Source organism: Heteronotia binoei, chromosome 5 (genome assembly GCF_032191835.1).
Source record: "Heteronotia binoei isolate CCM8104 ecotype False Entrance Well chromosome 5, APGP_CSIRO_Hbin_v1, whole genome shotgun sequence".
Taxonomy (NCBI): domain Eukaryota; kingdom Metazoa; phylum Chordata; class Lepidosauria; order Squamata; family Gekkonidae; genus Heteronotia; species Heteronotia binoei.
Window position 1 is genome coordinate 15752623 of NC_083227.1, and position 16948 is coordinate 15769570.

At 44.1% G+C, this 16948-nt stretch overlaps 1 protein-coding gene across 1 annotated transcript in view; it reads right to left on the reverse strand.

The window, feature by feature from the left end:
* The window catches only part of LOC132571066 (uncharacterized), a 30117-nt gene extending 13169 nt beyond the window's left edge, over positions 1-16948 (reverse strand). The window contains exons 1-3 of the mRNA XM_060237721.1: positions 16824-16948; positions 3544-5453; positions 216-323 (exon numbers count right to left, since the gene is read on the reverse strand). Coding sequence (XP_060093704.1) covers positions 216-323; positions 3544-5453; positions 16824-16911 — 2106 coding nt within the window. The 5' untranslated portion in view covers positions 16912-16948. The remainder of the gene's footprint in view (positions 1-215; positions 324-3543; positions 5454-16823) is intronic.

Here is a 16948-nt window from a genome sequence, read left to right on the forward strand (position 1 = left end):
GGACCCTTCATCCAAATTTTTTTTACGTGGGCTCCCCCAACCGGAATTTTCTGGCTATGGGCCTGCCCACAAGCCCTCACTGCCATTTGAATGCTGCCACATGAAGGGCAGCGACATAATGTATTGCAGGGAGTCAAAGGGCGTGCTCTGTCTCTCTTCCTATGGCTGAGGAAGCTCCCGGAGATTTGAGGGTGGAGCCTACGGGGAGGGCAAACCTCAGCAAGTGTTGCAGCTCCATTTTGCGATGCTGTGTCCTCGGGAGTCACTTCCAGGCCGAAGGTAAAGGACAGGATCTCATCCTCTTCCTGCGAAGACGCTTCCTCCTGTCAACATTCAACTTTTAGATTTTATGTTCTCCACGCTGCATTACTTCCCCCCTAGCTTTTCCTCCCGTGAATCAGGCCATTGGTTCATCAAGGTCAGGATTGCCTACTCTGACTGGCAGCAGCTCTTCAGGGTTTCAGACAGAGGTCTTTCGCATCACCTACTGCCTGGTCCTTTGAACTGGAAACGTATACACTGAACTTGGGACCTTCTGCGTGCAAAGTGGAGGCTCTTCTGCTGAGCTACGGCCTCTCCCCAGATCAGACCACTGGCCCATCAATATCAGTCTTCCCAGCTCAGGCTGGCAGCTGTCAGTCAGTCAGTTTATTTACGGTCACAGACCAAATTAAAAAACCAAGAATTTAAAAGCTTCAACACAGAAGATAAAAAACGACACTGCAAATCTATGCTACAATAAGTATTAGGATAGACAATTGTCTTAATGTGTTCAGTATAAGAATGACATCAAGACACGTTAAAACAGAACATCTTAAAACTGAGAAGCAATAAAATGAGCAGTGTTCCCTCTAAGCTGAGTTCATGTGAGATAGCTCACAGATTGTTAGCTTCCAGCTCACACATTTTTGTGTTAGCCCAGGAAAAATGGCCCCAGAGCACAACAATTTATGCAGTGGCTCACAACTTTAATACCAGTAGCTCACAATTTTAATGCCAGTAGCTCACAAAGTAGCTCACAACTTTAATACCAGTAGCTCACAAAGTAGAATTTTTGCTCACAAGACTCTGCGGCTTAGAGGGAAGATTGAAAACGTGTCTTTCGGATGCTATAACAGACAGCACAGAACTTGGCAACAGCTTTGGAAATCAGCTGGCTTTCATCCGAAAGCATGAGATTAAACAATATGATTCCAGAAGCCCAGAATTTGCCCTTAATGTAGGCTCGTAATATTTCACACGGCCTCTTTAAACCAGGAGGACCTAAGAATTATGTGCGTAGTGGATTCAACTTCCCCTAAACCACAGTGGCGAAGGCTTTGCGCAAAAGGGATCCCCTTGTACCTGTCTTCGAGAACTGCTGAGGGAAGCGCTGGGCATCTGGCCACAGTAAAAGCTTTTCTGAATTTATGGACATCTAGGTGGGGGAGATAGTTTAAGTATCCAACCCGATATCTAGTCTGCTCTGGGAATGGCAGCTGCTTTCCAAAGTCTTATCAGGGGTGTCCAACTCATTTGCTATGAGGGCTGGATCTGACACAAATGAGACCTTGTTGGGCTGGGCCATACGTATCATAAAATGTAATGCCAGGTAGCGGAGATATAAACGTTATAAAGGACACAGACAAACACAATTTTTTTTTAAACTTAAAACATGCTTAAAAGGTTAGCACTCTTGCAATGTTTTGTTTATTTAACAGTGTTTGATAACTGCCACCTCTTGCTCTGAATTATTGCATCAAATTCTGGCGACAATGTCTGTGCTGTAGCAATCTTGAGTATGCTGTTCAGGTGTTGTCGAGGTATCCTGAGTATGCTGTTCAGGTGTTGTTGAGGATCCTGTGAATTTAGGGGCAGGTATTTGTGAGTTTCCTGCATTGTGCAGGGGGGTTGGACTAGATGACCCTGGAGGTCCCTTCCAACTCTGTGATTCCATGTATTTGTAAATCGCAAACCTACTTTTGATTTACTGACATTCACTGCAGAAATCTCATGGTCAATACTTTGAGACCAAGACCAAGAGGAAAATATGAAACGGCTGGGCATTGCAAGCTTTTGTACATAAGTTGCTATATGTGCCCGTCAGACAATGAAGAAAATAGAAGTTTTGCTGTATAGCTTGATTGAGCAAGCCTGGCAAAGCAAGCTGCAATGCAGAAGGAAGCAAGAGAGGAATAAGGAAGCAGACAACAGTGAGTTACTTGTGGGCCTGATAGGAGCCCTCCGGGGGCCTCATCCGGCCCACAGGCTGCATGGTTGACACCCCTGTCTTTGGTACAAGTCTTTCACATCACCTAATACCTAGTCCTTCTCAACCAGAAATTCTGAGGATCAAACCTAGGATCTTCTGCATGCTAAGCAGAGACTCTTCTAATGACTCGCAGTCAGCGGCTTTAGGCCAGGGGTGTCAAACATGCAGCCTTGGGGGCCAGATCAGGTCCCTGGAGGGCTCCTATCAGGCTAGCAAGCACGTCTGCTTCCTTCTCCCCCTCTCTCGCTTCTTTCTGTATCAGTTTGCTTTGTCAGCATTTCCCAATTGCACAGAAGCTACAGAGCAAAGCCTCTATTTTCTCCATTGGCTGAGGCTCCTCTTTTGGGGAAGTGTGGGGGGGGAGAAGAGCTTGCTTTGATAAAGAGCACAATATTGCAAGAGCGTTAATACTTTAAACAGGTTTTATTTTAAGGGTTTTTTTAAAAAAAAATCTTTAATTGTGTTTGCCTGTGTCCTTTAAAAGTTTATATCTCTGCTACCTGGCATTGCATTTTATGACACACATGGCCTGGCTCAACAAGGTCTCATTGGTGTCAGATCCGGCACTCATAACAAATGAGTTTGACACCCCTGCTCTAAGCCTTCATGTAATAAAAAGTGCTGAATTTAAGACTACAAAATTTCAAACTATACTCAAGGTGGTATTTAATACCACTACAAATGTATCATGCCAAGATTAACAAGCCCAAATTGTTGGAGTGGATGTAATAACATTGGAACTTTTAGTCACTGTTGGTGGGAATGCCCATTGACTATGACATTTTGGAAACTATAGAGCAAATTTTTAACCATCGAATGAATCCCTCTTTCTCCTGATTCTATCCTTTCGAACCTATGGTCACCTAATGAGGTTCCAAAACATAAAGCTGAATTAACAATGCTCCTTTTTACTGGCAGCTAAAATGCTAATTGCTCAACACTGGAAGTCTGCCTCTTTGTCTTTAAAAGGACAATGGTTCCCAAAGAAAAGGGATATAATTACAATGGACAAAATAGCTTACCAACTGCAACAGTCAAATCTCAATTCTGATTCAGACAAAAATGGTTTCCTTTCTTTGATTTTGTTCAAAAGCGTCAATCTACTCTATGTAAGCTTCCTGATAAATATCTAAACTTTGTACATTATTAATCCATAAATTTTTTGACGTAAGCCGAACTCTATTTGTATTTTTTTTTTTTTGCTTTGCAGGCTAGTTTATGTTGCACGTTTGTTGCCATTTTCTTTATTAGGAATTTTGAAATTTTTAAAAAAGTGAAAGTTATGACTTTACCTTGACGATGGCTTGCCTGCGCGACCTCTTCGTTCTCCGCTTCTGTCTTGCTGAAACGGAATTCCTGCTAAGCTCTTTCTGGGTTCTGAGGAGGAGCCGAAGGAAGTCTAGACGTGACATGTCGCGATTCAGTTGCACCTGCAGCGTTGCCTTTGCAAGGCCATTTTTCAGTCCCTTTTGCCCCTTCTTCCAAAGTTGCACCATCAGGCTAAAGGCCCTGTCGTAGTAGGCACTGGAGACAGGGAGGGAAAGGGCGAAGGAGACCAGTTTCAAAATCTGGCTGTTCCGGCTTTCTGGCATCTCCCTGAAAACCTTCACCCACCTCTGATCGACCTTCTCTTCCTGCAAGGCCATCTTTTCTTGGCATTCTGACAAGACGCAATAGTCCTCGTATAGCTTGTCCATGTCCAGCTCAATCGGGAGAGCCGCCACGAGGGTTTCGAGGTCGCACCACTTCACATCGTTGTCCAGCGATAGAACAGCCACACGCTTGAACACGGAGGACTCAAAGTCGTACCATTCCTCCAGGAAGGCGAGGCACCACTTCAATGTCTCATCCGCCTCCTCTCTGAATTTCCTGCTGTCGGACGGTGAAACTTTACCCAGAATGCCTTGAGTGAACCTTCCATAGAATCTGTCCTCACTCCTTTTACGGAGTTTCAAACGGAGGCCTGTAAGGACACCGTGCACTTCTGTGCAGCTCACGTCATCCCTTTCCAGTTGATCCGCAGCCCGTCTAAACACTCCCATCAGGTTTTGTAGGAAGTAAGCGGAACAAAGAGGGAGAGACACGTCCTGTCCCATGCTGAACGCTTCCCACATGATCTGGTCACACTCTTGTTTCCCCTCTGACAAGAAATAGTCTCTCAGTGCTGACCAATTTTGCACCACTTGTTCAACAACTGGTAAAATTGATAGCCACTGCGCTGGTAAATTCTGAAGTATGCCTTTATAGTTTGTTCCCACAAACGCAGAAATAGACTTCAGGGACTCGGTCTTTTTGGTCGAGCATGACAGCTTGTCACATATTTCGAGGACAAGTGTTTCAACATCAAAACTCAGTGCCCTCATCCCATTTCTGAGGCAATTGTGGACAACGTGACATAGGTCTTCCACCTCCATTAGTCCACTATTAACCTCCTTGAGTTTCTCAAACACGGACCTGTGTTTTCCATCATCTGTGGAGGAGCTGTCTACCAAGTAAGAAGACATTCTGTTCAAGCTGAGGCCATTCTCCTGGAGAACTCTACAGAGCTGTGAGGCTATCGAATCGCTTGCCTCTTTCTCTTCCTGACAGAACCCAAGCAGGCCATGTTTCAGTCCCTCTGTCGCAGAAAAGTAACAAATGGTCACAGGAAAGAATTTCTCGTTTCCTTTGTTGGAGGCGTTCAACCTGACTGAAAAAAAGGGTGCTATGTCTAAGCCCTTTAGCAAAAATTCCTGGGATTCTGCTACCAAAACACCTTCTACAGTTTCGGGAAGTGTTTTGTTTCCACAGCTCTCGCTTAAGTCAGTCGGATGAGGCTCATCTTGATAAAACTGCCCTGGTTCAGCCACAGTAACCCCATTGTCTTGTGGCACGTCAGAAAGCAATGCGATCTTGGGCATTGTCCGGTATTTTTCCTCTGCTTTCTTATGCTTCCTGCCTGCTGCATGGTTTATCAGAGATCCTTTCCCCTCATATTGCACTGAGATTGTTCGACGGCACAGAATGCATTTTGCGGTGGTGTTGTCCACCTTGCGCAGCCAGTCTTTGAAGGCATCGTATTCGCACCACTCATCCTTAAAACGGCTTAGGTACTTCTTCTTTTTCCCTCGGCCGCTGCTGGTATTCCCCTCACCACCATCTATGTCTTCCATTTGCTTTCCACAGTCCCACTGTCCAGGTGTTTCTTTTGGTGGAGCTGAGCCTATTGGGGGGGGGGGGGACCAAGAAAATTATTATCTCTCATTTCCTACAAGCGGCAACCAAGAAACATACTTGCCAGTTTGGTAGCTGAGCAGTCCCAGATTTTTAACTGCTCTTAAGGTGTTGCAGGGTTTTACAGAACTGCCACAATGTTCTGAAATATTGAGAAGTCTGGTGGAACATGAAACAGTGTGGCATTTTTGAAGTACTGGCTGGTACAATGGAAGTTCACCAGCAGGTGTATGTGGAGGAGTGGAGAATCAAACCCGATTCTCCCATATAAGAGTCTGCGTGGTGCCCTTTTGAGTCCCGCGGCACCTTTAAGAGAAATGAAGTTAATTTCTGTGTATAAGAAGAAGTGTTCATGCACCAATAAAGTTAATTTCTGTGTATAAGAAGAAATGTGAATGTGCACTTCTTCAGAATTAAACTTTGTTGTTCTTAAAGGCACCACTGGACTCAAACTCTGTTCTCTTAGTTCTGCTAATTAAGAACACAAGAGAAGCCATGTTGGATCAGGCCAATGGCCCATCCAGTCCAACACTCTGTGTCACACAGTGGCCAATATATGTGTGTGTGTGTATACATACGTAAATACACATACACACACACACGTATATATATATATATGGACCTGATGGACCTCTGCTCCATATTTTTATCCAATCCCCTCTTACAGATGGCTATGCTTGTAGATGCCACCACCTCCTGTGGCAGTGAATTCCACATGTTAATCACCCTTTGGGTGAAGAAGTACTTCCTTTTATCCGTTTTAACCTGACTGCTCAGCAATTTCATTGAATGCCCATGAGTTCTTGTATTTCTCCATCCCATGCATTATCTTGTAAACCTCGATCATGTCACCCCGCAGTCAACGTTTCCCCAAGCTAAAGAGCTCCAAGCATTTTAACCTTTCTTCATAGGGAAAGTGTTCCAAACCTTTAATCATTCTAGCTGCCCTTTTCTGCACTTTTTCCAATGCTATAATATCCTTTTTGAGGTGCAGTGACCAAAATTGTACACAGTATTCCAAATGAGATCGCACCATCAATTTATACAGGGGCATTATGATACTGGCTGATTTGTTTTCAATTCCCTTCCTAATAATACACAGCATGGCGTTGACCTTTTTTATTGCAATCGCACGCTGTCTTGACATTTTCAGTGAGTTATCTACCACGACCCCAAGATCTCTCTCTTGGTCAGTCTCTGCCAGTTCACAACCCATCAACTTGTATTTGTAGCTGGGATTCTTGGCCCCAATGTGCATTACTTTACACTTGGCCACATTGAACCGCATCTGCCACGTTGACGTCCACTCACCCAGCCTCAACAGATCCCTTTGGAGTGCCTCACAATCCTCTCTGGTTCTCACCACCCTGAACAATTTAGTGTCATCTGCAAACTTCACTGCTTACTCCCAACTCCAGATCATTAATGAACAAGTTAAAGAGCATGGGACAAGTTAAAGAGCAAGGGACCCAATTCCTCCAAAACTCTCTTTTAGATATCACTTGTCTAACTGGAGATGGAGGAAGCAGAGCACCCCATTGTTTTTTGCTAGACCAATAAGAATTTCTAAAAGGGCGGCTGGAAAGCAATTTAATTGACTTCCCCTCTCCTGCCTTTGCTCTGCCAACAGAGAGAGAATTGAAAAAGAAAAAAAAAAAAAAACACCCTCAAAGGGAAGCTTTTGCTCAGTCCAGCCTTCCAAAGGAACTGCGTTTCTTCACACCTGGATAGAGCAATCTTCCAACTCAGTAGAAAACACGTGTCAAAGTATCCCAAGGGAAAATCATGATGAAGCTCTCTGAGGGACACAGCAGAAAATAACAAGAATCCATTAGCGCCTTAAAGACAAACAAAATTTGTGTCAGAAAGCGAGCTGCAGTGGGGCACTGCTCCTTTCTTCAGATGGGCGGGATATAAATCCCATAAAAATAAACTAAATAAATAAATACCTAAAGCAGCGAACGGTGATTCGCAAAATCTCCTCTCCTGCCACTTTTTAGTATTTAGGGTGCTACTGAATTCTCGCTCTTTTCTACTGCTACAGAGACACTAACGCAGCTACCTATCTCTTGAGGGACAGGGGGAAGGTGGGAAGAGACAGGAAGGTCAGAGCATAAACTTATTCCTCCCCAGCGGGCCTCATTTTGGGCAGGAGAAACAGGAGTGGAGCTCCAGAACCTCGCAATTTTATTGTACTCTTTCTTAAACCCCCTCCCCCCCAAATAATTGCTTCCAGGCGCCAGTTTGGTGTAGTGGTTAAGTGTGCAGACTCTTATCTGGGAGAACCGGGTTTGAATCCCCACCCCGCCACTTGCACCTCCTAGCATGGCCTTGGGTCAGCCATAGCCCTGGCAGAGGTTGTCCTTGAAAGGGCAGCTGCTGTGAGAGCCCTCTCCAGCCCCACCCACCTCACAGGGTGTCTGTTGTGGGGAAGGAAGGGAAAGGAGATTGTAGGCCGCTCTGAGCCTCTGTCCTTGAAAGGGCAGCTGCTGTGAGAGCCCTCTCCAGCCCCACCCACCTCACAGGGTGTCTGTTGTGGGAGAGGAAGGGAAAGGAGATTGTAGGCCGCTCTGAGCCTCTGTCCTTGAAAGGGCAGCTGCTGTGAGAGCCCTCTCCAGCCTCACCCATCTCACAGGGTGTCTGCTGTGGGGGAGGAAGGTAAAGGAGATTGTGAGCCGCTCTGAGACTCTTCGGAGTGGAGGGCGGGATATAAATCCAATATCTTCTTCTTCTTCTTCAAACTGGTGAGAGTCAGTTTGATGTAGTGGATAAGTGCACGGACTCTTATCTGGGAGAACCGGGTTTGATTCCCCACTCCTCCACTTGCACCTGCTGAGATGACCTTGGGTCAGCCATAGCTTTCATAGAAGCTGTCCTTGAAAGGGCAGCTGCTATGAAAGCACTCTCAGCCCCACCTACCTCACAGGGTGTTTATTGTGGGGAGGGGGGGGGGGAAGGTAGAAGAGACTGTGACCGCTCAGAGATTCTGAGTATAGGGTGGGATAAAAATCCAAAATCTTCTTCTTCTTCAAACCCTCTGTGAGAATTTTGCTGAACTCAAAGATTTGACATTCTAATATTTTCCCCGACACAAAAAAATGGGAAAATAACTGAAACCTATCGAGCAGACAGATGGAAATCTTCCTTATGCCACTGTGGCCACATAGGAGAAAGTAATTAATAATAATAATAATAAAATTTTATTTATATTCCGCCCTCCCCGCTGAGGCGGGCTCAGGGCGGCTAACAACATTTCATAAAATTATACAGAGTTAAAATCACATTAACTTGGGGGTTTGTACGCATGCGTTAACTAAGCCGGCTGTGTGCTCGTCCTCCCCTTCGAACTGGAATTTTAAATAGCTCAAAAGAATGTAAATAGCTCTTTGGCAAGTCTATTTGAAGAACGAGCTTACTTACGAAGGTCTGAAGATCATAAGAATTCCTTTCTGGGGTCCCAGAGGGTAAGACAACAACTTTTACTATCAAATTAACGAGGCAACGCCCTGGTTAATTACTCAGCGGTCGCGGGTAACTCCGGAAAATAATCATCATGGCTAAGACAATTAAAGAATTATCTGAGCAGATATCAGCTTTCCAGACTTTAATAATGTCGTCCCAGGACCAGATGAGATCTGAAATTAAATCACTGAGGGACGCTTTTACAGAGTTGAGTGCAGAGCTCAAGGACACACGGAACATTGCTATCTCTGCTAATGAGCTGGCCTTATCTAATAAACAAAAAATACTCCAGCTGAATTCGCAACTTACAGAGCTCTCTGATCGTAACAGAAGAGCGAATCTGATCCTGGGTGGAATTTCAGAGGAAATAAATAATAAGCTCCTGGAAGGAACCCTTATAGACTGGATGGGTGAGCAAGGAGTCACTCTGCAATCTCAGGATATTGAGAGAGCTCATAGACTGCAAAGGAGACAAGATGGGGGTGCCCCAAGGGAAGTCATAATTAAATTTTCAAGGGAAAAGACTCAGCAGACAGTTTTCAAGACTTTGAAAAAAAGGAAAGACCTTTCTTTTAGAGGAAGGAAAGTTTGGGTGAGAGAAGACTTCTGCCAGGAAACCATCAGAAAGAGAAGGCTAATGAGACCCTTTGGGCAAAAATTATATGACAACAAGATTAAATTCTCTTGGGGGTACCCCTCCTCAATAATTATTTTTAAAGATGAAAAAAGGCGGGTGGCCCGCAACCCTAAAGAAGCAAGAGATCTCCTCACTCGCCTGGGCATCGCCACAGACGACCTAAGAGACCCGAGAGAGGAAGAAGAAGAAGAAGAAGAAGAAGAAGAAGAAGAAGAAGAAGAAGAAGAAGAAGAAGAAGAAGAAGAAGAAGAAGAAGAAGAAGAAGAAGAAGAAGAAGAAGAAGAAGAAGAAGAAGAAGAAGAAGAAGAAGAAGAAACAGTGGAGCTCGGTGTGGACCCAGGAGAAGGAAGCTCAAGTAGACAAGAGAAAAGGCCAAGAACGGACTACTAAAGGGAAGTATAAAATATTTTGAGCTAAATTTAGCTATAAGCTAGAAGGGGAGGGCGGGATGCGTGCCCCCTGGAAGGTGGAAGACAGGATGATGGTCTCATCCAGGAAGTTGTCTGTGCCACAGGGGAAGGGAATGGGGGGGGGGGGGGGTTCAGTAAGAAGTATAGAAAAATACCCTCAGCCATTAGGGCCCAAGTCTGTTACATATAAAGAGAATGGATAGATCTTTAAGAGTCCTTTCACTGAATGCGAATGGTCTATCATCAAATCTTAAGAGATTCAGAGTAATTAAAATGGCTAAAGAACAAAGAATAGATTTGTTGTGCCTACAGGAAACTCACAAAAAAATAAAGGATAGAAAACCATTGATAAAAGATCTGAGGTGGCAGGTTTTAGTAGAAGCAAGAGGGTCTTCCAAAGCTAGAGGCGTGGCTACATTGATTCGTAAGGATATTAAGGTGGAGATAGGGTTGCCAAGTCCAATTCAAGAAATATCTGGGGACTTTGGGGATGGAGCCAGGAGACTTTGGGGGTGGAGCCAGGAGACATTGGGGCGGAGCCAGGAACAAGAGTGTGACAAGCATAATTGAACTCCAAGAGAGTTCTGGCCATCACATTTAAAGGGACAGCACACCTTTTTAAATGTCTTCCTTCCATAGGAAATAATGAAGGATAAGGGCACCTTCTTTTGGGGCTCATAGAATTGGACCCCCTGGTCCAATCGTTTTGAAATTTGGGAGATACTTTGGGGAGAGGCACTAGATACTATATTGAAAATTTGGTGCCTCTACCTCAAAAAACAGCTCCCCCAGAGCCCCCGAAATCTCCAGATCAATTCCCCATTATACCCTATGAGAAGACGTTTCCCCCTCCCCCCCTGCCCCCCCCCTTTCTGGGAAATCTGATGCAGGAGACAGAACTCACTCACCTCCGGAGGTGCAAAGGCACATGGTCCTTTGGGGGCGTGGCTGGGCTCCCCTCCCTTCACCGGCCAGCTGACTGGGGGCGGGAAGCAGCCTGAGAAAACGGAAGAGCTCTGGCTGCTGCGATCGGGGCTGGGTGCGAAGGGCTGCCGTTCTCCCCCTCCCCCCCCCGCTTTCCCTTTTATGGCCAGCGGGAGGAGGAGGCTCCAAATCGGGGGTCTCCAGGCCTAGCGGGGGATTTGGGACCCCTAGGTGGAGAACATGGAAAAATTAGTAGATAAGGAAGGTAGATACCTCTTAGTTAAGTTTAAGCTGGAAGCCATAAAAATCACTATAGTAAATGTTTATGCACCAAATAAAAGACAAAGGAAATTCTTAAACTTGGTTTTTAAGAAGATACAACAGTTTTCAGAGGGCGAACTAATTGTAGTGGGCGATCTAAATATGGACATAACTAAGAACAATAGTATTAACCTAAGAGATTGGGGCTTGAAGGACGCTCATGAGTTCACCAATACGAGACCCAGCGCGACACATATTTCTTGTAGACATAAAACAGCATCCCGCTTAGATTATATAATTTTGGAAAAAAATAATAATATGGTGGTTAAAGAGATCAAGACCTATCCAATTTTGATTTCTGACCATGCCCCTCTAAGTATTGAATTAGAATTAAATCTTCCCTCGAAAAATAGACCTTGGAGGTATAACAACTTGGTAATGACAAAAGAAGAGGATAGGGAATACTTAATGACACAGTTAAAATTATATTTTAAGGAAAATAGAGGAACTGTGTCAACTAATATATTGTGGGACGCTGCTAAAGCGGTAATAAGGGGCCATTTGGTTAGGAAGGAAAAAGACATAAAAAGTGAATGGTATAAAAAAAGGCAAACAAAACTTAAGGAATTGGAGGAGTTACAAAAAGAAATAGTGAGAAAGTGTAATCCTAGTTTACAGATTAGAATTAAAGAGATTCAAAAACGGAGGCCCTAGATATGGCAACAATGTGGAAAAAGGAAATAATGGTTAAGAACGACTTCCAGAGGAATAGCATTAATACAGCAAAAAGATTAGCTAATTATTTGAAAGTTAAAAAGGCAAAACAATCAATTAGAACTATTAAAATTAATAATAGTACAACTCAAAACTCTAAGGAAATCACTAAGGCATTTGAAGACTTCTATAAAAATTTATATATGAAAAAGAATATAACGGAGGTGTAGGACGCACCTAAGCTAATTATAGAGGAGGAAGCAAAAGCCTCACTGGGTGCTGAGATTACACTCCAAGAGATAAAGGAAGTAATAAAAGCGCTCAAAAAGGGTAAATCACCAGGGCTGGATGGCTTTACTTCTGACTTTTATAAAGAAATGGTAGAAATTATAGCACCTGAATTGCAGGTAGTTTTTAACGAAGTCTTGGAAGGAAAGAAAGCCCCGGACTCATGGAAGGAAACAGAAATAATTTTGATATTAAAGCCCCAGAAAGATCCGGAAGAAGTAGGTTCATATAGGCCCATTAGTTTACTAAATCAAGATTATAAGATTTTTGCTAAGGTTTTAGCAAATAGACTTAAGAGAGTTATCCCGTCAATCATAAAAGGGGACCAATACGGTTTTATTGAGGGTAGATCTATTGCCCATCCTATTAGAAATATCTTAAATGTATTGCACCATGGCCAAAAGAAAAAAATAGCTCTGTTAACGTTGGATGTTTATAAAGCCTTTGATACTCTCTCACATGAATTCTTGTGGCAAATATTAAAGAAGATAGGTTTAGAGGAACGGTTCTTACACGCTATACAGGAAATATACAACGGAGGTAAGGCCAAAGTTAGAGTCAACACTGACCACTCACAAGCGTTCCCAATTCAAGGGGGGGTAAGACAAGGCTGTCCACTATCCCCGCTTATATTTATAATAGCTATAGAGCAACTAGCAGAGCGAATTAGGAATGCCGGGAGAATAGAGGGGTATAGGTCAGGTAATGAAGAAATGAAAATTAATTTATTTGCGGATGATATCATAGTAATTATGTCTAACCCAAAAGACGGAGTTAAAGAGATTAAGATAATTTTAGATGATTTTGAAAAGTGTTCAGGGCTCAGAGTGAATATGGCAAAATCAGAAATTCTATACCTTAATGTTAATACAGAGGAAAAACAGGAAATAAATAGGATTACGAATATAGGAATGGGAGCCAAGAGATTAAAATATTTAGGGATAGTCCTCCAAAAAAATATGGACAAAATGATAAAGGAGAACTATGGTAAAATATGGAAGAAAATAGAGAGGGATATGAATAATTGGAATCCTAAAATACTAGGGATATCATCTAGAATAAGATCTCTTAAAATGTTCATGATACCAAAGTTAATGTATTTATTCCAAACGTTACCCTTAGGTTTGAGGAAAAATCAAATTGAACAATGGAATAAAGCAATCAAAGTGTGGATTTTTAATAATAAAAACAGTAGGTTTCATAAGAGAATTCTATACAACCTTAAATCAGAATTAGGTTGGGGAATCCCAAATTTAAGTAAATATTATGAGGCCTTCCAACTAAGAGCGTTACTTGATTTGAGTGAGGATAAGGTACAGAAGTGGATTAATTTCGAGAACGCGGTCAACAGTGGCATTGGAAGATTTGGATTTTTTTCCACAGTGTCGACAAAAGATCTAAAATTAGCTATAGGGCCCAGAAGAGCAGCATTAGAAACCTGGATGAAATGGTACCCACAGTGGCTAGGGAAGGTTTCAAGGTGGAGCCCCCTAGAAGCTATTGTTAAGGAGGTGCATGCTATAAAATGGTGGGAAAGGCTTAAAAACAAAGGCTATTTTAGAGTGGACGATATGTTTAGGGGTGGTAGGCTAAAACCCTTACAGGAAATTATAGAAGATTTAGGTAATCAATACTGGTTAAACATAGCAGGCTTGCATAAGAGAGTTAAGATGATCAGTGAAAAGGGAGAGCTTTGGTTAGACACTCCAATGGAAGAGATATATAAGGTAATGGCCAAACAAAGGAAGGGTCTAGTGGGGTTATTATACAGAAAAATGATTTCAAATAAAGTTAAAATAATAGTACATTTACAAAAGATTTGGAGTCATGAAGGTCAGTTAACAGAGGGGTTGGCTGGGAAAATCTTGGATGGTCTAGAAAGGATTAAAGTAACCAAATTTAAAGAACTGGAATATAAATTTTTCACAAAATGGTACAAAACTCCCGCACAAATAGCCAATATATTCCCAGGAGTGAGCTCCAAGTGCTGGCATTGCAAACAATTTAAGGGTTGGTTTGCACATATGTGGTGGGAGTGTGAAGAGGTAAAACCCTTTTGGGGGGAAATTATTCAATTTATTAGAAAAGTCTGCAATGTACCATTAACCATTGGCTTTAATATGATGTTGTTAAGCATAATAGGAAGTCCGGCACTAAGTAGACCCATGCAAAACCTTGTCAAGGCAATGATACTAGCGGGGAAGGCGGTCATCGCCTTGGGGTGGAAAGATAAAAGTAAATGGTCAATAGAAAGCTGGCACAGCTATTTGTTTGATTACATACAGTCTGACATCGTGGCAACAATCAACAAGGATTCCACGTGGGAAGATAAAGTCAAGGAAATCGAGACCAGATGGAACCCTTATTTAGAGTGGATCTCAGGAGAAGCAAGGAAGGACATTCAGTGGAAGATCAGGACTCTGTGCCCTTGGCTGAGGGGAAAAGACTAAAAGAAGATGGGGAGGGTTGGGGGGGGGGGCGAGGGTTATTTGTAATTTCAACATCCATATGCTGTAATGGCCAATTGTACTAAAGTCAATAAAACATAAAAATATTTATTTAAAAAAAAAATCACATTAACTTTAAAGCATTCCAGTTAACCAAGTATTATACAGATTTCCAGGTGCTAATTCCATTTATAAATGATAATAGCGAAAGTCACCCAACAGCAGTCTCTCAGCCAGCAAAGGCCATCCTGAAAAGGGTGGTCTTGCAGGCCCTGCGGAACTGGTCAAGGCACCGCAGGGCTCGCACTTCTTCCGGGAGCTGGTTCCATAGGTGTGGAGCTGCGATGGAGAAGGCCCGTGTACGGGTGTTTTGGAGTTTGGCCTCCTTTGGTCCAGGGATAGTCAGCTGGTTCTTCCCTGCTGACCTCAGTGCTCTCTGGGGTTCGTATGGGGAGAGACGGTCCCTCAGGTAGGCAGGTCCTCGGCCATAATTTAAAAAGTATGATGGGAGTAAAGTTTTATTACGGCAATTATAATTCAAGGAGCCTTTTAAGGTAGATGCTGAGTGGATATACGTAATTTAGTCCACCTTCCGGTGATGAGCTCTGCCACCTCTTTTTCTACAAAATGACCCCCGCTTCCCTGGCCAATTCTGCTGCCATTATCCTGAGTCTATGACAGCCTCTGCTAGGGTTGCTATCCGCTATGTGAGGTCTGGAGATTCCCCTGAATTACAATTGATCTCAACAGACTGGAGAGGTGAGCTCCTTTAGAGGAGGATCTCTGGCGCTGTATCCCACTGAACCTCTCTCCAAACCCTGCTTCTGCCACAGGTTCCAGCCACAAATCTCCAGGAATTAACCAACCTAGAGTTGGCAACCTTCCCTCCCTCATAGAATCTGCAGATGGCAAAGCATGGGTTGCCAAGTCCAATTCAAGAAATATCTGGGGACTTTGAAGAAGAAGATGAAGATATTGGATTTATATCCCGCCCTCCAATCCGAAGAGTCTCAGAGTGGCTCACAATCTCCTTTACCTTCCTCCCCCACAACAGACACCCTGTGAGGTGGGTGGGGCTGAGAGGGCTCTCACAGCAGCTGCCCTTTCAAGAACAACCTCTGCCAGAGCTATGGCTGACCCAAGACCATGCTAGCAGGTGCAAGTGGAGGAGTGGGGAATCAAACCTAGTTCTCCCAGATAAGAGTCTGCACACTTAACCACTACACCAAACGTTGAGGGTGGAGCCAGGAGAGTTTGGGGGTGGAGCCAGGAGCAAGGTTGTGACAAGCACAATTGAACTCTAAAGGGAGTTCTGGCCATCACACTTAAAGCGACCATGTGCCTTTAAACTTCCTTCCCTCCATTTGGAATAATGAAGGATAGGGGCACCTTCTTTTGGGGCTCATAGAATCAAACTCCCTGGTCCATTCTTTTTGAAACTTGGGGGGAGGGAGGTAATTTGAGGAGAGTCACCAGATGCTATGCTGCAAATTTGGTGCTTCTACTTCAAAAAAACTGCCCCCCCCCACAGCAATGCTCCCTCTAAGCTGTGGAGGCTTCTGAGCAAAAATTCTGCTTTGCAAGCTACTGGCATTAGAGCCATGAGCAAGCGATTTGATTTGACTGGTGCATAAATTAGTTTGCTTTGGGGCTTCACTGCCTGAGCTAAGACAAAAATGCGTGAGCTGCAGGCTAAAAATGCGTGAGCTGGAGCCACCCTGAGTCCATCAGGGGAGGGTGGGATACAAATATAATTTTTTTTTAAAAAAAATGTGAGCTAGCTCACACTAAGTCAGCTTAGAGGAAACACTGCCCCCCAGAGCCCCAGAAACGCATGGATCAATTCTCCATGGGAATCGCTTTCCACAGGAAATAATGGAGTGCTCAGTAGACCTTTCCCACCCCCTCCCGCTTTCTGATGCTCCTGAAGCGGGAGGAGGGCCTCTAAACCGGGGGATTCTCCTGCCCGCACCTGGGGATCAGCAACCCTATGCGTGGGCTGGATCCTGCCCAATCATCCCCCGAGAGGGACGGCAGGCGACCTTTCCTGCAGGAAAGAGAACTGGCAAGGCTTGTTTTGGGGGGCGCGGGGGAGAGGGAATCCCTGTTCTTGCCCAACCCCCTGCAGTGTCCATTAGCAAAACTGCTTTCCCTGCCCCCTTGCAATGCAACTCTAAAAACGCTTGCAAGAAGAAAGGCAGGCTGTGGAATTTTACCTGCTGGGGGGCTGTTCCGGCAATAGGATTGGAAATCCAGCTTCTCTGCCTCTGGTAAACAACACGCAAGGCTGGGTTTTGCAGCCATTTGGAAGCCGTCCTGCAGGGTGGCTCCCCCCTCCCCA